The sequence below is a fragment of the Oncorhynchus mykiss genome, chromosome 8, assembly GCF_013265735.2.
Source record: "Oncorhynchus mykiss isolate Arlee chromosome 8, USDA_OmykA_1.1, whole genome shotgun sequence".
Lineage (NCBI taxonomy): Eukaryota > Metazoa > Chordata > Actinopteri > Salmoniformes > Salmonidae > Oncorhynchus > Oncorhynchus mykiss.
Genome location: NC_048572.1, coordinates 8,127,329 through 8,144,828, shown reverse-complemented (window position 1 = coordinate 8,144,828; position 17,500 = coordinate 8,127,329). Strand labels below are relative to the sequence as shown.

Below are 17,500 nucleotides of genomic sequence, written 5' to 3'. Positions count from 1 at the left end.
TTAGTTCCTTCCAAGGCAGCAGCTACTCTTCCTGGGGTTTATAATGGATCCCGTTAGTTCCTTCCAAGGCAGCAGTTACTCTTCCTGGGGTTTATAATGGATCCCGTTAGTTCCTTCCAAGGCAGCAGCTACTCTTCCTGGGGTTTATTATGGATCCCATTAGTTCCTGCCAAGGCAGCAGCTACTCTTCCTGGGGTTTATTATGGATCCCGTTAGTTCCTTCCAAGGCAGCAGCTACTCTTCCTGGGGTTTATAATGGATCCCGTTAGTTCCTTCCAAGGCAGCAGCTACTCTTCCTGGGGTTTATAATGGATCCCATTAGATCCTGCCAAGGCAGCAGCTACTCTTCCTGGGGTTTATAATGGATCCCATTAGATCCTGCCAAGGCAGCAGCTACTCTTCCTGGGGTTTATAATGGATCCCATTAGATCCTGCCACGGCAGCAGCTACTCTTCCTGGGGTTTATTATGGATCCCATTAGATCCTGCCAAGGCAGCAGCTACTCTTCCTGGGGTTTATTATGGATCCCCGTTAGTTCCTGCCAAGGCAGCAGCTACTCTTCCTGGGGTTTATTATGGATCCCCATTAGTTCCTGCCAAGGCAGCAGCTACTATTCCTGGGGTTTATAATGGATCCCATTAGTTCCTTCCAAGGCAGCAGCTACTCTTCCTGGGGTTTATTATGGATCCCCATTAGTTCCTTCCAAGGCAGCAACTACTCTTCCTGGGGTTTATAATGGATCCCATTAGTTCCTTCCAAGGCAGCAACTACTCTTCCTGGGGTTTATAATGGATCCCATTAGTTCCTTCCAAGGCAGCAACTACTCTTCCTGGGGTTTATAATGGATCCCATTAGTTCCTTCCAAGGCAGCAACTACTCTTCCTGGGGTTTATAATGGATCCCATTAGTTCCTTCCAAGGCAGCAACTACTCTTCCTGGGGTTTATTATGGATCCCATTAGTTCCTTCCAAGGCAGCAACTACTCTTCCTGGGGTTTATAATGGATCCCATTAGTTCCTTCCAAGGCAGCAACTACTCTTCCTGGGGTTTATAATGGATCCCATTAGTTCCTTCCAAGGCAGCAACTACTCTTCCTGGGGTTTATAATGGATCCCATTAGTTGCTTCCAAGGCAGCAACTACTCTTCCTGGGGTTTATAATGGATCCCATTAGTTCCTTCCAAGGCAGCAACTACTCTTCCTGGGGTTTATAATGGATCCCATTAGTTCCTTCCAAGGCAGCAACTACTCTTCCTGGGGTTTATTATGGATCCCATTAGTTCCTTCCAAGGCAGCAACTACTCTTCCTGGGGTTTATAATGGATCCCATTAGTTCCTTCCAAGGCAGCAACTACTCTTCCTGGGGTTTATAATGGATCCCATTAGTTCCTTCCAAGGCAGCAACTACTCTTCCTGGGGTTTATAATGGATCCCATTAGTTCCTTCCAAGGCAGCAACTACTCTTCCTGGGGTTTATAATGGATCCCATTAGTTCCTTCCAAGGCAGCAACTACTCTTCCTGAGGTTTATTATGGATCTTCATTAGTTCCTTCCAAGGCAGCAGCTACTCTTCCTGAGGTTTATTATGGATCTTCATTAGTTCCTTCCAAGGCAGCAGCTACTCTTCCTGGGGTTTATTATGGATCCCCATTAGTTCCTGCCAAGGCAGCAGCTACTCTTCCTGGGGTTTATAATGGATCCCGTTAGTTCCTTCCAAGGCAGCAGCTACTCTTCCTGGGGTTTATAATGGATCCCGTTAGTTCCTTCCAAGGCAGCAGCTACTCTTCCTGGGGTTTATTATGGATCCCATTAGTTCCTGCCAAGGCAGCAGCTACTCTTCCTGGGGTTTATTATGGATCCCGTTAGTTCCTTCCAAGGCAGCAGCTACTCTTCCTGGGGTTTATTATGGATCCCATTAGTTCCTGCCAAGGCAGCAGCTACTCTTCCTGGAGTTTATTATGGATCCCGTTAGTTCCTTCCAAGGCAGCAGCTACTCTTCCTGGGGTTTATAATGGATCCCGTTAGTTCCTTCCAAGGCAGCAGCTACTCTTCCTGGGGTTTATAATGGATCCCGTTAGTTCCTTCCAAGGCAGCAGTTACTCTTCCTGGGGTTTATAATGGATCTCGTTAGTTCCTTCCAAGGCAGCAGCTACTCTTCCTGGGGTTTATTATGGATCCCATTAGTTCCTGCCAAGGCAGCAGCTACTCTTCCTGGGGTTTATTATGGATCCCGTTAGTTCCTTCCAAGGCAGCAGCTACTCTTCCTGGGGTTTATAATGGGTCCTGTTAGTTCCTTCCAAGGCAGCAGCTACTCTTCCTGGGGTTTATAATGGATCCCGTTAGTTCCTTCCAAGGCAGCAGCTACTCTTCCTGGGGTTTATAATGGATCCCATTAGATCCTGCCAAGGCAGCAGCTACTCTTCCTGGGGTTTATAATGGATCCCATTAGATCCTGCCAAGGCAGCAGCTACTCTTCCTGGGGTTTATAATGGATCCCATTAGATCCTGCCAAGGCAGCAGCTACTCTTCCTGGGGTTTATTATGGATCCCATTAGATCCTGCCAAGGCAGCAGCTACTCTTCCTGGGGTTTATTATGGATCCCCGTTAGTTCCTGCCAAGGCAGCAGCTACTCTTCCTGGGGTTTATTATGGATCCCCATTAGTTCCTGCCAAGGCAGCAGCTACTATTCCTGGGGTTTATTATGGATCCCGTTAGTTCCTGCCAAGGCAGCAGCTACTCTTCCTGGGGTTTATTATGGATCCCCGTTAGTTCCTGCCAAGGCAGCAGCTACTCTTCCTGGGGTTTATAATGGATCCCGTTAGTTCCTGCCAAGGCAGCAGCTAATCTTCCTGGGGTTTATTATGGATCCCGTTAGTTCCTGCCAAGGCAGCAGCTACTCTTCCTGGGGTTTATTATGGATCCCCGTTAGTTCCTGCCAAGGCAGCAGCTACTCTTCCTGGGGTTTATTATGGATCCCCATTAGTTCCTGCCAAGGCAGCAACTACTCTTCCTGGGGTTTATAATGGATCCCGTTAGTTCCTGCCAAGGCAGCAGCTACTCTTCCTGGGGTTTATTATGGATCCCCGTTAGTTCCTGCCAAGGCAGCAGCTACTCTTCCTGGGGTTTATAATGGATCCCGTTAGTTCCTGCCAAGGCAGCAGCTACTCTTCCTGGGGTTTATTATGGATCCCCGTTAGTTCTGTCAAGGCAGCAGCTACTCTTCCTGGGGTTTATTATGGATCCCGTTAGTTCTGTCAAGGCAGCAGCTACTCTTCCTGGGGTTTATAATGGATCCCGTTAGTTCCTGCCAAGGCAGCAACTACTCTTCCTGGGGTTTATAATGGATCCCATTAGTTCCTTCCAAGGCAGCAACTACTCTTCCTGGGGTTTATAATGGATCCCATTAGTTCCTTCCAAGGCAGCAACTACTCTTCCTGGGGTTTATAATGGATCCCATTAGTTCCTTCCAAGGCAGCAACTACTCTTCCTGGGGTTTATAATGGATCCCATTAGTTCCTTCCAAGGCAGCAACTACTCTTCCTGAGGTTTATTATGGATCTTCATTAGTTCCTTCCAAGGCAGCAGCTACTCTTCCTGAGGTTTATTATGGAGCTTCATTAGTTCCTTCAAAAGGCAGCAGCTACTCTTCCTGGGGTTTATTATGGATCCCATTAGTTCCTGCCAAGGCAGCAGCTACTCTTCCTGGGGTTTATTATGGATCCCGTTAGTTCCTTCCAAGGCAGCAGCTACTCTTCCTGGGGTTTATTATGGATCCCATTAGTTCCTGCCAAGGCAGCAGCTACTCTTCCTGGGGTTTATTATGGATCCCGTTAGTTCCTTCCAAGGCAGCAGCTACTCTTCCTGGGGTTTATAATGGATCCCGTTAGTTCCTTCCAAGGCAGCAGCTACTCTTCCTGGGGTTTATAATGGATCCCGTTAGTTCCTTCCAAGGCAGCAGTTACTCTTCCTGGGGTTTATAATGGATCCCGTTAGTTCCTTCCAAGGCAGCAGCTACTCTTCCTGGGGTTTATTATGGATCCCATTAGTTCCTGCCAAGGCAGCAGCTACTCTTCCTGGGGTTTATTATGGATCCCGTTAGTTCCTTCCAAGGCAGCAGCTACTCTTCCTGGGGTTTATAATGGATCCCGTTAGTTCCTTCCAAGGCAGCAGCTACTCTTCCTGGGGTTTATAATGGATCCCATTAGATCCTGCCAAGGCAGCAGCTACTCTTCCTGGGGTTTATAATGGATCCCATTAGATCCTGCCAAGGCAGCAGCTACTCTTCCTGGGGTTTATAATGGATCCCATTAGATCCTGCCAAGGCAGCAGCTACTCTTCCTGGGGTTTATTATGGATCCCATTAGATCCTGCCAAGGCAGCAGCTACTCTTCCTGGGGTTTATTATGGATCCCCGTTAGTTCCTGCCAAGGCAGCAGCTACTCTTCCTGGGGTTTATTATGGATCCCCATTAGTTCCTGCCAAGGCAGCAGCTACTATTCCTGGGGTTTATAATGGATCCCATTAGTTCCTTCCAAGGCAGCAGCTACTCTTCCTGGGGTTTATTATGGATCCCCATTAGTTCCTTCCAAGGCAGCAACTACTCTTCCTGGGGTTTATAATGGATCCCATTAGTTCCTTCCAAGGCAGCAACTACTCTTCCTGGGGTTTATAATGGATCCCATTAGTTCCTTCCAAGGCAGCAACTACTCTTCCTGGGGTTTATAATGGATCCCATTAGTTCCTTCCAAGGCAGCAACTACTCTTCCTGGGGTTTATAATGGATCCCATTAGTTCCTTCCAAGGCAGCAACTACTCTTCCTGGGGTTTATTATGGATCCCATTAGTTCCTTCCAAGGCAGCAACTACTCTTCCTGGGGTTTATAATGGATCCCATTAGTTCCTTCCAAGGCAGCAACTACTCTTCCTGGGGTTTATAATGGATCCCATTAGTTCCTTCCAAGGCAGCAACTACTCTTCCTGGGGTTTATAATGGATCCCATTAGTTGCTTCCAAGGCAGCAACTACTCTTCCTGGGGTTTATAATGGATCCCATTAGTTCCTTCCAAGGCAGCAACTACTCTTCCTGGGGTTTATAATGGATCCCATTAGTTCCTTCCAAGGCAGCAACTACTCTTCCTGGGGTTTATTATGGATCCCATTAGTTCCTTCCAAGGCAGCAACTACTCTTCCTGGGGTTTATAATGGATCCCATTAGTTCCTTCCAAGGCAGCAACTACTCTTCCTGGGGTTTATAATGGATCCCATTAGTTCCTTCCAAGGCAGCAACTACTCTTCCTGGGGTTTATAATGGATCCCATTAGTTCCTTCCAAGGCAGCAACTACTCTTCCTGGGGTTTATAATGGATCCCATTAGTTCCTTCCAAGGCAGCAACTACTCTTCCTGAGGTTTATTATGGATCTTCATTAGTTCCTTCCAAGGCAGCAGCTACTCTTCCTGAGGTTTATTATGGATCTTCATTAGTTCCTTCCAAGGCAGCAGCTACTCTTCCTGGGGTTTATTATGGATCCCCATTAGTTCCTGCCAAGGCAGCAGCTACTCTTCCTGGGGTTTATAATGGATCCCGTTAGTTCCTTCCAAGGCAGCAGCTACTCTTCCTGGGGTTTATAATGGATCCCGTTAGTTCCTTCCAAGGCAGCAGCTACTCTTCCTGGGGTTTATTATGGATCCCATTAGTTCCTGCCAAGGCAGCAGCTACTCTTCCTGGGGTTTATTATGGATCCCGTTAGTTCCTTCCAAGGCAGCAGCTACTCTTCCTGGGGTTTATTATGGATCCCATTAGTTCCTGCCAAGGCAGCAGCTACTCTTCCTGGAGTTTATTATGGATCCCGTTAGTTCCTTCCAAGGCAGCAGCTACTCTTCCTGGGGTTTATAATGGATCCCGTTAGTTCCTTCCAAGGCAGCAGCTACTCTTCCTGGGGTTTATAATGGATCCCGTTAGTTCCTTCCAACGCAGCAGTTACTCTTCCTGGGGTTTATAATGGATCTCGTTAGTTCCTTCCAAGGCAGCAGCTACTCTTCCTGGGGTTTATTATGGATCCCATTAGTTCCTGCCAAGGCAGCAGCTACTCTTCCTGGGGTTTATTATGGATCCCGTTAGTTCCTTCCAAGGCAGCAGCTACTCTTCCTGGGGTTTATAATGGGTCCCGTTAGTTCCTTCCAAGGCAGCAGCTACTCTTCCTGGGGTTTATAATGGATCCTGTTAGTTCCTTCCAAGGCAGCAGCTACTCTTCCTGGGGTTTATAATGGATCCCATTAGATCCTGCCAAGGCAGCAGCTACTCTTCCTGGGGTTTATAATGGATCCCATTAGATCCTGCCAAGGCAGCAGCTACTCTTCCTGGGGTTTATAATGGATCCCATTAGATCCTGCCAAGGCAGCAGCTACTCTTCCTGGGGTTTATTATGGATCCCATTAGATCCTGCCAAGGCAGCAGCTACTCTTCCTGGGGTTTATTATGGATCCCCGTTAGTTCCTGCCAAGGCAGCAGCTACTCTTCCTGGGGTTTATTATGGATCCCCATTAGTTCCTGCCAAGGCAGCAGCTACTATTCCTGGGGTTTATTATGGATCCCGTTAGTTCCTGCCAAGGCAGCAGCTACTCTTCCTGGGGTTTATTATGGATCCCCGTTAGTTCCTGCCAAGGCAGCAGCTACTCTTCCTGGGGTTTATAATGGATCCCGTTAGTTCCTGCCAAGGCAGCAGCTACTCTTCCTGGGGTTTATTATGGATCCCGTTAGTTCCTGCCAAGGCAGCAGCTACTCTTCCTGGGGTTTATTATGGATCCCCGTTAGTTCCTGCCAAGGCAGCAGCTACTCTTCCTGGGGTTTATTATGGATCCCCATTAGTTCCTGCCAAGGCAGCAACTACTCTTCCTGGGGTTTATAATGGATCCCGTTAGTTCCTGCCAAGGCAGCAGCTACTCTTCCTGGGGTTTATTATGGATCCCCGTTAGTTCCTGCCAAGGCAGCAGCTACTCTTCCTGGGGTTTATAATGGATCCCGTTAGTTCCTGCCAAGGCAGCAGCTACTCTTCCTGGGGTTTATTATGGATCCCCGTTAGTTCTGTCAAGGCAGCAGCTACTCTTCCTGGGGTTTATTATGGATCCCGTTAGTTCTGTCAAGGCAGCAGCTACTCTTCCTGGGGTTTATAATGGATCCCGTTAGTTCCTGCCAAGGCAGCAGCTACTCTTCCTGGGGTTTATTATGGATCCCGTTAGTTCCTGCCAAGGCAGCAGCTACTCTTCCTGGGGTTTATTATGGATCCCCGTTAGTTCTGTCAAGGCAGCAGCTACTCTTCCTGGGGTTTATTATGGATCCCGTTAGTTCTGTCAAGGCAGCAGCTACTCTTCCTGGGGTTTATTAAGGATCCCCATTAGTTCTGCCAAGGCAGCAGCTACTCTTCCTGGGGTTTATTTAAGGATCCCCATTAGTTCCTGCCAAGGCAGCAGCTACTCTTCCTGGGGTTTATTATGGATCTTAATTAGTTCCTGTCAAGGCAGCAGCTACTCTTCCTGGGGTTTATTATGGATCCTCATTAGTTCCTGTCAAGGCAGCAGCTACTCTTCCTGGGGTTTATTATGGCTCAACATTAGTTCCTGTCAAGTCAACAGCTACTCTTCCTGGGGTTTATTATGGATCCTCATTAGTTCCTTTCAAGGCAGCAGCTACTCTGCCTGGGGTGTAATTACAATTAGACTGGCCCAAGGTAATTACAATTAAACTGGCCCAAGGTAATTACAATTAGAGTGACCTGAGGTAATTACAATTAGACTGGCCCAAGGTAATTACAATTAGAGTGACCTGAGGTAATAACAATTAGACTGGCCCAAGGTAATTACAATTAGAGTGACCTGAGGTAATTACAATTAGACTGGCCCAAGGTAATTACAATTAGAGTGACCTGAGGTAATTACAATTAGACTGGCCCAATGTTATTACAATTAGAGTGACCTGAGATAATTACAATTAGACTGGCCCAAGGTAATTACAATTAGACTGACCCAAGGTAATTACAATTAGAGTGACCTGAGGTAATTACAATTAGACTGGCCCACGGTAATTACAATTAGACTGGCCCAAGGTAATTACAATTAGAGTGACCTGAGGTAATTACAATTAGACTGGCCCAAGATAATTACAATTAGACTGGCCCAAGGTAATTGCAATTAGACTGGCCCAAGGTAATTACAATTAGAGTGACCTGAGGTAATTACAATTAGACTGGCCCAAGGTAATTACAATTAGAGTGACCTGAGGTAATTACAATTAGACTGGCCCAAGGTAATTACAATTAGACTGGCCCAAGGTAATTACAATTAGACTGGCCCAAGGTAATTACAATTAGAGTGGCCCAAGGTAATTACAATTAGACTGGCCCAAGGTAATTACAATTAGAGTGACCTGAGGTAATTACAATAGACTGGCCCAAGGTAATTACAATTAGACTGGCCCGAGGTAATTACAATTAGAGTGACCTGAGGTAATTACAATTAGACTGGCCCAAGGTAATTACAATTCGAGTGACCTGAGGTAATTACAATTAGACTGGCCCAAGGTAATTACAATTAGAGTGACCTGAGGTAATAACAATTAGACTGGCCCAAGGTAATTACAATTAGAATGACCTGAGGTAATTACAAATAGACTGGCCCGAGGTAATTACAATTAGACTGGCCCGAGGTAATTACAATTAGACTGGCCTGAGGTAATTACAAATAGACTGGCCTGAGGTAATTACAATTCGACTGGCCCGCGGTAATTACAATTAGACTGGCCTGGGGTAATTACAATAAGACTGGGCCGAGTTAATTACAATCAGACTGGGCTGAGGTAATTACAATTAGACTGGCCTGAGCTAATTACATTTAGACTGGCCTGAGGTAATTACAATTAGACTGGCCCAAGGTAATTACAATTAGACTGGCCCGAGGTAATTACAATTAGACTGTCCTGAGGTAACCTAGCGAAATACACAGTGCAAATGTGTTGAAGTTTTATTTGAAAAATGCTGATTCAGTTAATGGGTTTTGTTTGGAACTTCATTCTCCCTTATTGAGCTATTGTAGTCTACATTATCAGTAACACATTTGGTGGTGTATCGTGATCGGATCATTTAAGTTTCCATTTGTTACACATTAATCTCAGCACCCAGAGCTGGTGTTTTAGCTGTCACAGCAGACTATTGTTTGATAGACTAGCTACGCAGTGAATCATTTCAGTTTTTGTCAACCGTTCTGTCAACAGTTGCAAATCGGTTTGTGCATCCAGACCATGCTAAATTGCCTCTCCTCTCTCCCTCAGGTTCGAGATGACAACAAGAGGCAGCACCCTTGCCTGGTGGATTTCACCAAGCTGCCTGAAACAGAGAGCAACTATAACCTGCAGATGTCTAGTGAAACTCTCAAGTGAGTAGCTCGGCTAAGATCGTAAACACCTATACGTACTGTATCACATGACTCATTCCATCCAATTACACTGAAAAGAGTAGCCACCGATGACAACCAAACTGACATCTCAGTGTCTCCAGTAAAATGATCTACCTCTTCCACACGCGGTGATTGATAGCCATGTTTGACTAAGAGGATGTTTCATACTCGGCTAAGTAATTGACAGATGGGCTATTTAATTGAGGCTGTTCGTCCCAGGAAGTGTCTTTAGAAGGAGTGCCTGTGTGTTGACTCTGTGCATGGAGGGGGGGGGGGGGAGGATGTCTCACTGTTTAGGTGGATACTGGGGCTCTGAGCTGAGAGCTCCTCCAGGGCTCTTTAAATCAATACTCCCCTGGTTTTACTCACTCGGGAGATCTAACTCATTAAATGCAACTAGCTGCTTCAATGTTTTCCTCATCCACACACAGTTCATGTGAATCAGTATGCAGTTCATGTGAATCAGTATGCAGTTCATGTGAATCAGTATGCAGTTCATGTGAATCAGTATGCAGTTCATGTGAATCAGTATTTGGGGAATTCTTTACTAACTGAAAGGTGCAGCTGTTGCACTGACATATCATCAATAGTAACATATGTGGAGACAGACAGAGAGTTTAAAGTTTGTTTGGGGGGGGGGGAGCTGTTAATTTTCACCTTAAAAATATACCTTTATAATGAAGTGTTCTGTGCGTCATCGCATTTTTCAGACTTACATAAGATGGCTTGTTATTCATTATGTGATGAGTAGATTGGATCATCATAATTTAGATGTAAAAAAAGATGAAAAAGGCAATCACAAATTCACCAAAACAAAAGGACAGTACTGAGCGTGTAGTGGTACTGGTAAAATGGCCTGTCGGCTGTAGACGAGATCAGATACATTTCTGTCTGTCTTCGGACAACAGGAAAAAAATATGGCAATGCTATTCCACTTTATAAGACTGGAGACATTAGCAGAATCTTATTTAATAGCCAACAGACAACATGTACATGGGAGCCTAATCTGCTGATACTGACAAACCAAAATGACTTGTATATTCAGTGCATTCGGAAAGTATTCAGACCCCTTGACTTGTTACGTTACAGCCTTATTCTAAAATAGATTAAATACACTTTCCTCAAATCCCATAATGACAAAGTGAAAACAGCTAATGATCACGCTTTCTGTTATACAGTAGTGGCCTATTTTGAATGATTGTATAGTATTAGGAAAATTAGACTATATCATTTTGGCATTTTAATTCAATTTACTTTAGGGTAAGCTTCTGAATAGCAAAGTTAGTGATGCTTTTTTGTTGTTGCAAATAGTTGTTTTTATTGCGTCACATCAAAGACATTACAATCAATAAAACAAATCATTTTTTCAAGTTACTGGTGCTGATCTCATGAAACAATGACATAGTATAGAAGTGGGATAGAATAGTGGCAGGTGTGGCCAGAGTATCTGTCTGCTAGGGTCCCCAAAAAATGGCTACTTTTAGAAAAACATGATGGAAAAATATAAACTAAGTTTCAAGTTGTATTAGTCGTATGTACAGGATACGCCTGTTATACACTGTCCAATGAAACGCTTACTTACAGGTAACAAAGCTATAATAGTGAGGTTTTAACTCGTGTATTTCTGCCTCTTTCTCTCTGTGTGTCAGGACCCTGTTGGCACTGGGATGTCATGTGACACAGACTAACATTAACGCCGAGGAAGATCTGAAGAAAGTCAAACTGCCCAAGGAGTAAGTCATGTTGTTTCTACTAGTGGACCTATCTGTTGTAGCAGTAGGAGGTTGATTCTAAAACCCTGCATGGGGAGAAATGTACTCAGAGACTGTGACTTATTATTATTGAGATGACCAGTCAATAGAGTATTGTGAGAGAAATAATGATGAATTCATTAGGAAATCAGAGGGAGTCTGTCTTGTGGTTTGAGACACTTCAACTACAGTTCTACATCTCTACAGCTCTACTGTTCTACAGCTATACAGTTCTACAGTTCTACAGCTCTACATCTCTACAGTTCTACATCTCTACAGTTCTACATCTATACAGCTCTACAGTTCTACAGTTCTACAGTTCTACAGCTCTACATCTCTACAGTTCTACATCTCTACAGCTCTACTGTTCTACAGCTATACAGTTCTACAGTTCTACAGCTCTACATCTCTACAGTTCTACATCTCTACAGGTCTACATCTCTACAGTTCTACATCTCTACAACTCTACTGTTCTACATCTCTACAGCTCTACTGTTCTACAGCTCTACAGCTCTACAGCTCTATAGCTCTACTGTTCTACATCTCTGCAGTTCTACATCTCTACAGTTCTACATCTCTACATCTCTACATCTCTACAGTTCTACATCTCTACAGTTCTACATCTCTACAGTTCTACATCTCTACAGCTCTACAGCTCTACAGTTCTACAGCTCTACAGTTCTACAGCTCTACAGCTCTACAGCTCTACAGTTCTACAGTTCTACAGCTCTACAGTTCTACAGCTCTACAGTTCTACAGCTCTACAGTTCTTTAGCTCTACAGCTCTACAGTTCTACAGTTCTACAGTTCTACAGCTCTAGAGTTCTACATCTCTACAGCTCTACAGCTCTACAGCTCTACAGCTCTACATCTCTACAGCTCTACATCTCAACAGCTCTCTAGTTCTACAGCTCCACAGCTCTACAGCTCTACAGTTCTACAGTTCTACATATCTACAGCTCTACAGCTCTACAGTTCTACAGTTCTACATCTCTACAGCTCTACAGCTCTACAGTTCTATAGTTCTACATCTCTACAGCTCTACAGTTCTACATCTCTACAGCTCTACAGTTCTACAGCTCCACAGCTCTACTGTTTACAGCTCTACATCTCTACAGCTCTACAGCTCTCTAGTTCTACAGCTCTACAGCTCTACAGTTTTACAGTTTTACATCTCTACAGCTCTACAGCTCTCTAGTTCTACAGCTCTACAGTTCTACATCTCTACATCTCTACAGTTCTACAGTTCTACAGTTCTACAGTTCTACAGCTCTACAGTTCTACAGTTCTACAGTTCTGCAGCTCTACTGTTCTACAGCTCTACAGTTCTACAGTTCTACAGCTCTACAGCTCTACAGTTCTACAGTTCTACAGCTCTAGAGTTCTACAGCTCTAGAGTTCTACATCTCTACAGCTCTAAAGTTCTACATCTCTACAGCTCTACAGCTCTACATCTCTACAGCTCTACATCTCAACAGCTCTCTAGTTCTACAGCTCTACAGCTCTACAGTTCTACAGTTCTACATCTCTACAGCTCTACGGCTCTACAGTTCTACATCTCTACAGCTCTACAGCTCTACAGTTCTACATCTCTACAGCTCTACAGTTCTACAGTTTTACATCTCTGCAGCTCTACAGTTCTACAGTTTTACATCTCTACAGCTCTACACCTCTACAGCTCTACAGCTCTCTAGTTCTACAGCTCTACAGTTCTACAGTTCTACATCTCTACAGCTCTACAGCTCAACAGTTCTACAGTTCTACATCTCTACAGCTCTACAGTTCTACATCTATACAGCTCTACAGTTCTACAGCTCCACAGCTCTACTGTTTACAGCTCTACATCTCTACAGCTCTACAGCTCTCTAGTTCTACAGCTCTACAGCTCTACAGTTTTACATTTTTACATCTCTACAGCTCTACAGCTCTCTAGTTCTACAGCTCTACAGTTCTACATCTCTACATCTCTACAGCTCTACAGTTATACAGTTTTACATCTCTACAGCTCTACAGTTCTACAGTTTTACATCTCTACAGCTCTACACCTCTACAGCTCTACAGCTCTCTAGTTCTACAGCTCTACAGTTCTACAGTTCTACATCTCTACAGCTCTACAGCTCTACAGTTCTACAGCTCTACATCTCTACAGCTCTACAGCTCTCTAGTTCTACAGCTCTACAGCTCTACAGTTTTACAGTTTTACATCTCTACAGCTCTACAGCTCTCTAGTTCTACAGCTCTACAGTTCTACATCTCTACATCTCTACAGCTCTACAGTTATACAGTTTTACATCTCTACAGCTCTACAGTTCTACAGTTTTACATCTCTACAGTTCTACATCTCTACAGCTCTACTGTTCTACAGCTCCACAGCTCTACTGTTTACAGCTCTACATCTCTACAGCTCTACAGCTCTCTAGTTCTACAGCTCTACAGCTCTACAGTTTTACAGTTTTACATCTCTACAGCTCTACAGCTCTCTAGTTCTACAGCTCTACAGCTCTACAGTTTTACAGTTTTACATCTCTACAGCTCTACAGCTCTCTAGTTCTACAGCTCTACAGTTCTACATCTCTACATCTCTACAGTTCTACAGTTCTACAGTTCTACAGTTCTACAGCTCTACAGTTCTACAGTTCTACAGTTCTACAGCTCTACTGTTCTACAGCTCTACAGTTCTACAGTTCTACAGCTCTACAGCTCTACAGTTCTACAGTTCTACAGTTCTACAGTTCTACAGCTCTAGAGTTCTACATCTCTACAGCTCTACAGTTCTACATCTCTACAGCTCTACAGCTCTACATCTCTACAGCTCTACATCTCAACAGCTCTCTAGTTCTACAGCTCTACAGCTCTACAGTTCTACAGTTCTACATCTCTACAGCTCTACGGCTCTACAGTTCTACATCTCTACAGCTCTACAGCTCTACAGTTCTACATCTCTACAGCTCTACAGTTCTACAGTTTTACATCTCTACAGCTCTACAGTTCTACAGTTTTACATCTCTACAGCTCTACACCTCTACAGCTCTACAGCTCTCTAGTTCTACAGCTCTACAGCTCTACAGTTTTACAGCTCTACATCTCTACAGCTCTACAGCTTTCTAGTTCTACAGGTCTACAGCTCTACAGTTCTACATCTCTACAGCTCTACAGTTCTACAGTTCTATAGCTCTACAGCTCTATAGGTCTCTAGTTCTACTGTTCTACATCTCTACAGCTCTACAACTTGATATTTTCATCTGTGTGATGTCTAACAGGTATATGTTTTGATATTTTCAGCTATGTGATGTGTAACGGTTACAAGCCAACGCCACTGCAGCTGTCTGAGGTGAAACTGACGGCTGGTCAGGAGGTCCTGGTAGATAAACTGGCGGAGAACGCTCACAACGTGTGGGCCAAGGACAGGGTCAAACAAGGATGGACGTACGGCATCCAGCAGGTGAAGTGCCCCCTTTATCTGTCAAATCTTCAGTGAACAATCAATGCAATTAAGGCCAAAATACCAGGGCTGTTGTTCAAGTTTATTGGTCACGTGTGCTGATACAACAGGTGTAGACCTTACAGTGAAATGCTTACTTACAGGCTCTAATCGAATAGTGTGAAAAAAAAAGGTGTGTGTGTGTGTGTGTGTGTGTGTGTGTGTGTGTGTGTGTGTGTGTGTGTGTGTAAGTAAAGAAATAAAACAACAGTAAAAAGACATTTGAAAATAAGAGTAGCAAGGATACATACAGACACCGGTTAGTCAGGCTGATTGAAGTACTATGTACATGTAGATATGGTTAAAGTGACTATCCATATATGATGAACAGAGAGTAGCAGAAGCGTAAAAGAGGGGTTGGGGGGGGGGGGCACAGAATGCAAATAGTCCGGGTAACCATTGGTTACCTGTTCAGGAGTCTTATGTCTTGGGGGTAAAAACTGTTGAGAAGCCTTTTTGTCCTAGACTTGGCACTCCGGTACCACTTAACATGCGGTAGTAGAGAGAACAGTCTATGACTGGGCTGGCTGGGGTCTTTGACATTTTTTAAGGCCTTCCTCTGACACCGCCTGGTGTAGAGGTCCTGGATGGCAGGCAGCTTTGCCCCAGTGATGCACTGTAGTGCCTTGCGGTCGGAGGCCGAGCTATTGCCATACCAGGCAGTGATGCAACCGGTCAGGATTCTCTCGATGTTGCAGCTGTAGAACCTTTTGAGGATCTGAGGACCCATGCCAAATCTTTTTAGATTCCTGAGGGGGAATAGGTTTTGTCGTGCCCTCTTCAGGACTGTCTTGGTGTGTTTGGACCATTCTAGTTTGTTGTTGATGTGGACACCTAGGAACTTGAAGCTCTCAACCTGCTCCACTACAGCCCCGTCGATGAGAATGGGGACGTGCTCGGTCCTCCTTTTCCTGTAGTCCACAATCATCTCCTTAGTCTTGGTTACGTTGAGGGATAGGTTGTTATTCTGGCACCACCCGGCCAGGTCTCTGACCTCCTCCCTATAGGCTGTCTCGTCGTTGTCGGTGATCAGTCCTACCACTGTTGTGTCATCTGCAAACTTAATGATGGTGTTATGCATGACATAACGCAGAGTGCCTGGATACAGCCCTTAGCCATAGTACATTGGCCATATACCACAAACCCCTGAGGTGCCTTATATTTATTATAAACTAGTTACCAACGTAATTAGAGCAGTAAAAATAAATGTTTTGTCATATCTGTGGTATATGGTCTGATATACCACGTCAGCCAATCAGCATTCAGGGCTCCAACCACCCAGTTTATAAATAACATTATAAACCAATGTCTTTGTCCAATTCTTTAATCTACCAGACATTTTGGAGTGTGATAGGCATTAGATTAACGGATGAGCTTTGACTGCATAAATCTCATGCATTTATAAGTCATCGAACACACCATTCTTGACAGTACACAACATTATTTAACAAGACAAAACCAGTCTAGTGAAGCAGAGGGGTCTGATATGCATGTTGTTATTTATCTCTGTAGGATGTGAAGAGCAGGCGTAACCCTCGCCTGGTGCCTTACGCTCTGCTAGACGAGAGAACCAAGAAGTCTAACAGAGACAGTCTGAGGGAGGCCATCAGGACCCTGGTGGGATACGGCTATGACATCGACCCCCCAGACCAAGAGTGTGAGAACATTAGCAATTTAATGGTCAAATAACTGTGGTACTGAACTGTACAGTGCTGTAGTAGCGATCTAATTGTCATTTTACACTGATGTTACATTGTCAGGGCTATCATTAAAGACACTTTTCCAGTATCCTTCAACTAATTTATTAGTAAGCAAACAGGTACATGTCTCCCTTACCTCCCTTACCTCCCTTCCCTCCCTCACCTCCCTTACCTCACTTACCTCCCTTACCTCCCTTACCTCCCTTACCTCACCCATAATATCAGATAATATCTTACCACTGCCCACCTGAATAGTTAGTGTTTGAGGATAGATTTAATGGACTGCCATAGATATGGTCCTTGGAGACGGATTCAGTCAATCTTTCAGAGTACTAAGATATCTCTCTCGCTAGACCCAAAGATGCCCTACAGTTGTCATCGTTTTGGCATGGGATGAATATCTCCTCTGTGTCCCCAGCCTGTCATATCGTGGAGAGGCAGAGCATTGAGACGATCCGGTTCTTCCGCGTAGAGCAGACGTATGCAGTGAAGACAGGGAAGTGGTACTTTGAGTTTGAGGCCCTGACCGGAGGGGACATGAGGGTTGGCTGGGCTAGACCAGGCTGTAGGTCAGACTTTGACCTGGGAATGGACGACCAGGCCTACGTCTTCGATGGATACAAGGTAAACAGACAACTATTTTTATCTTTAAATCGTGTTTTGATACAGTTTGAAGTGTATTATCATGTACGTATCGGTCTAGCCTAACTACCCATCTACCTTACTCATTCTGCACTCAGCATTGTTATATTGTTGCCAAACAAGCCAACAACAAGTTGGCTAAATCAGAAAGAAATGGCATGCCATGCACCTAGGCAAATGATTGTAGACTTGATCGTACACTTGATCAACTTTACGTTTCCCGGGTGGTTATTAGATTAGTAATACATGTTGTTTGTTCCCCCAGGGTCGTCGAATGCACATGGGTGCACGTTTCTTCGGCCAGTCATGGAACAAAGGAGACGTGGTGGGTTGCATGATCAACATGGAGGACAAGTCTATGGTCTTCACCCTCAACGGAGAACTAATCATCACTAACAAGGGATCCGAGCTCTGCTTCGTCGACTTCGAGACAGAGGATGGTGAGTTTATCTTTATCCCTTCTCAGTCTCTTGTTGGAAGA

General features: G+C 44.6%; 1 protein-coding gene across 9 annotated transcripts in view; it reads left to right on the top strand.

Moving 5' to 3' along the window:
• The window catches only part of LOC110529177 (ryanodine receptor 3), a 245,343-nt gene that overhangs the window by 110,584 nt on the left and 117,259 nt on the right, over window positions 1-17,500 (top strand). For all 9 annotated transcript variants that reach the window (XM_036984659.1, XM_036984663.1, XM_036984662.1 and 6 more), the window contains 6 exons: window positions 9,321-9,424; window positions 11,095-11,178; window positions 14,479-14,638; window positions 16,190-16,334; window positions 16,796-17,001; window positions 17,285-17,459. In XM_036984659.1, coding sequence (XP_036840554.1) covers window positions 9,321-9,424; window positions 11,095-11,178; window positions 14,479-14,638; window positions 16,190-16,334; window positions 16,796-17,001; window positions 17,285-17,459 — 874 coding nt within the window. The remainder of the gene's footprint in view (window positions 1-9,320; window positions 9,425-11,094; window positions 11,179-14,478; window positions 14,639-16,189; window positions 16,335-16,795; window positions 17,002-17,284; window positions 17,460-17,500) is intronic.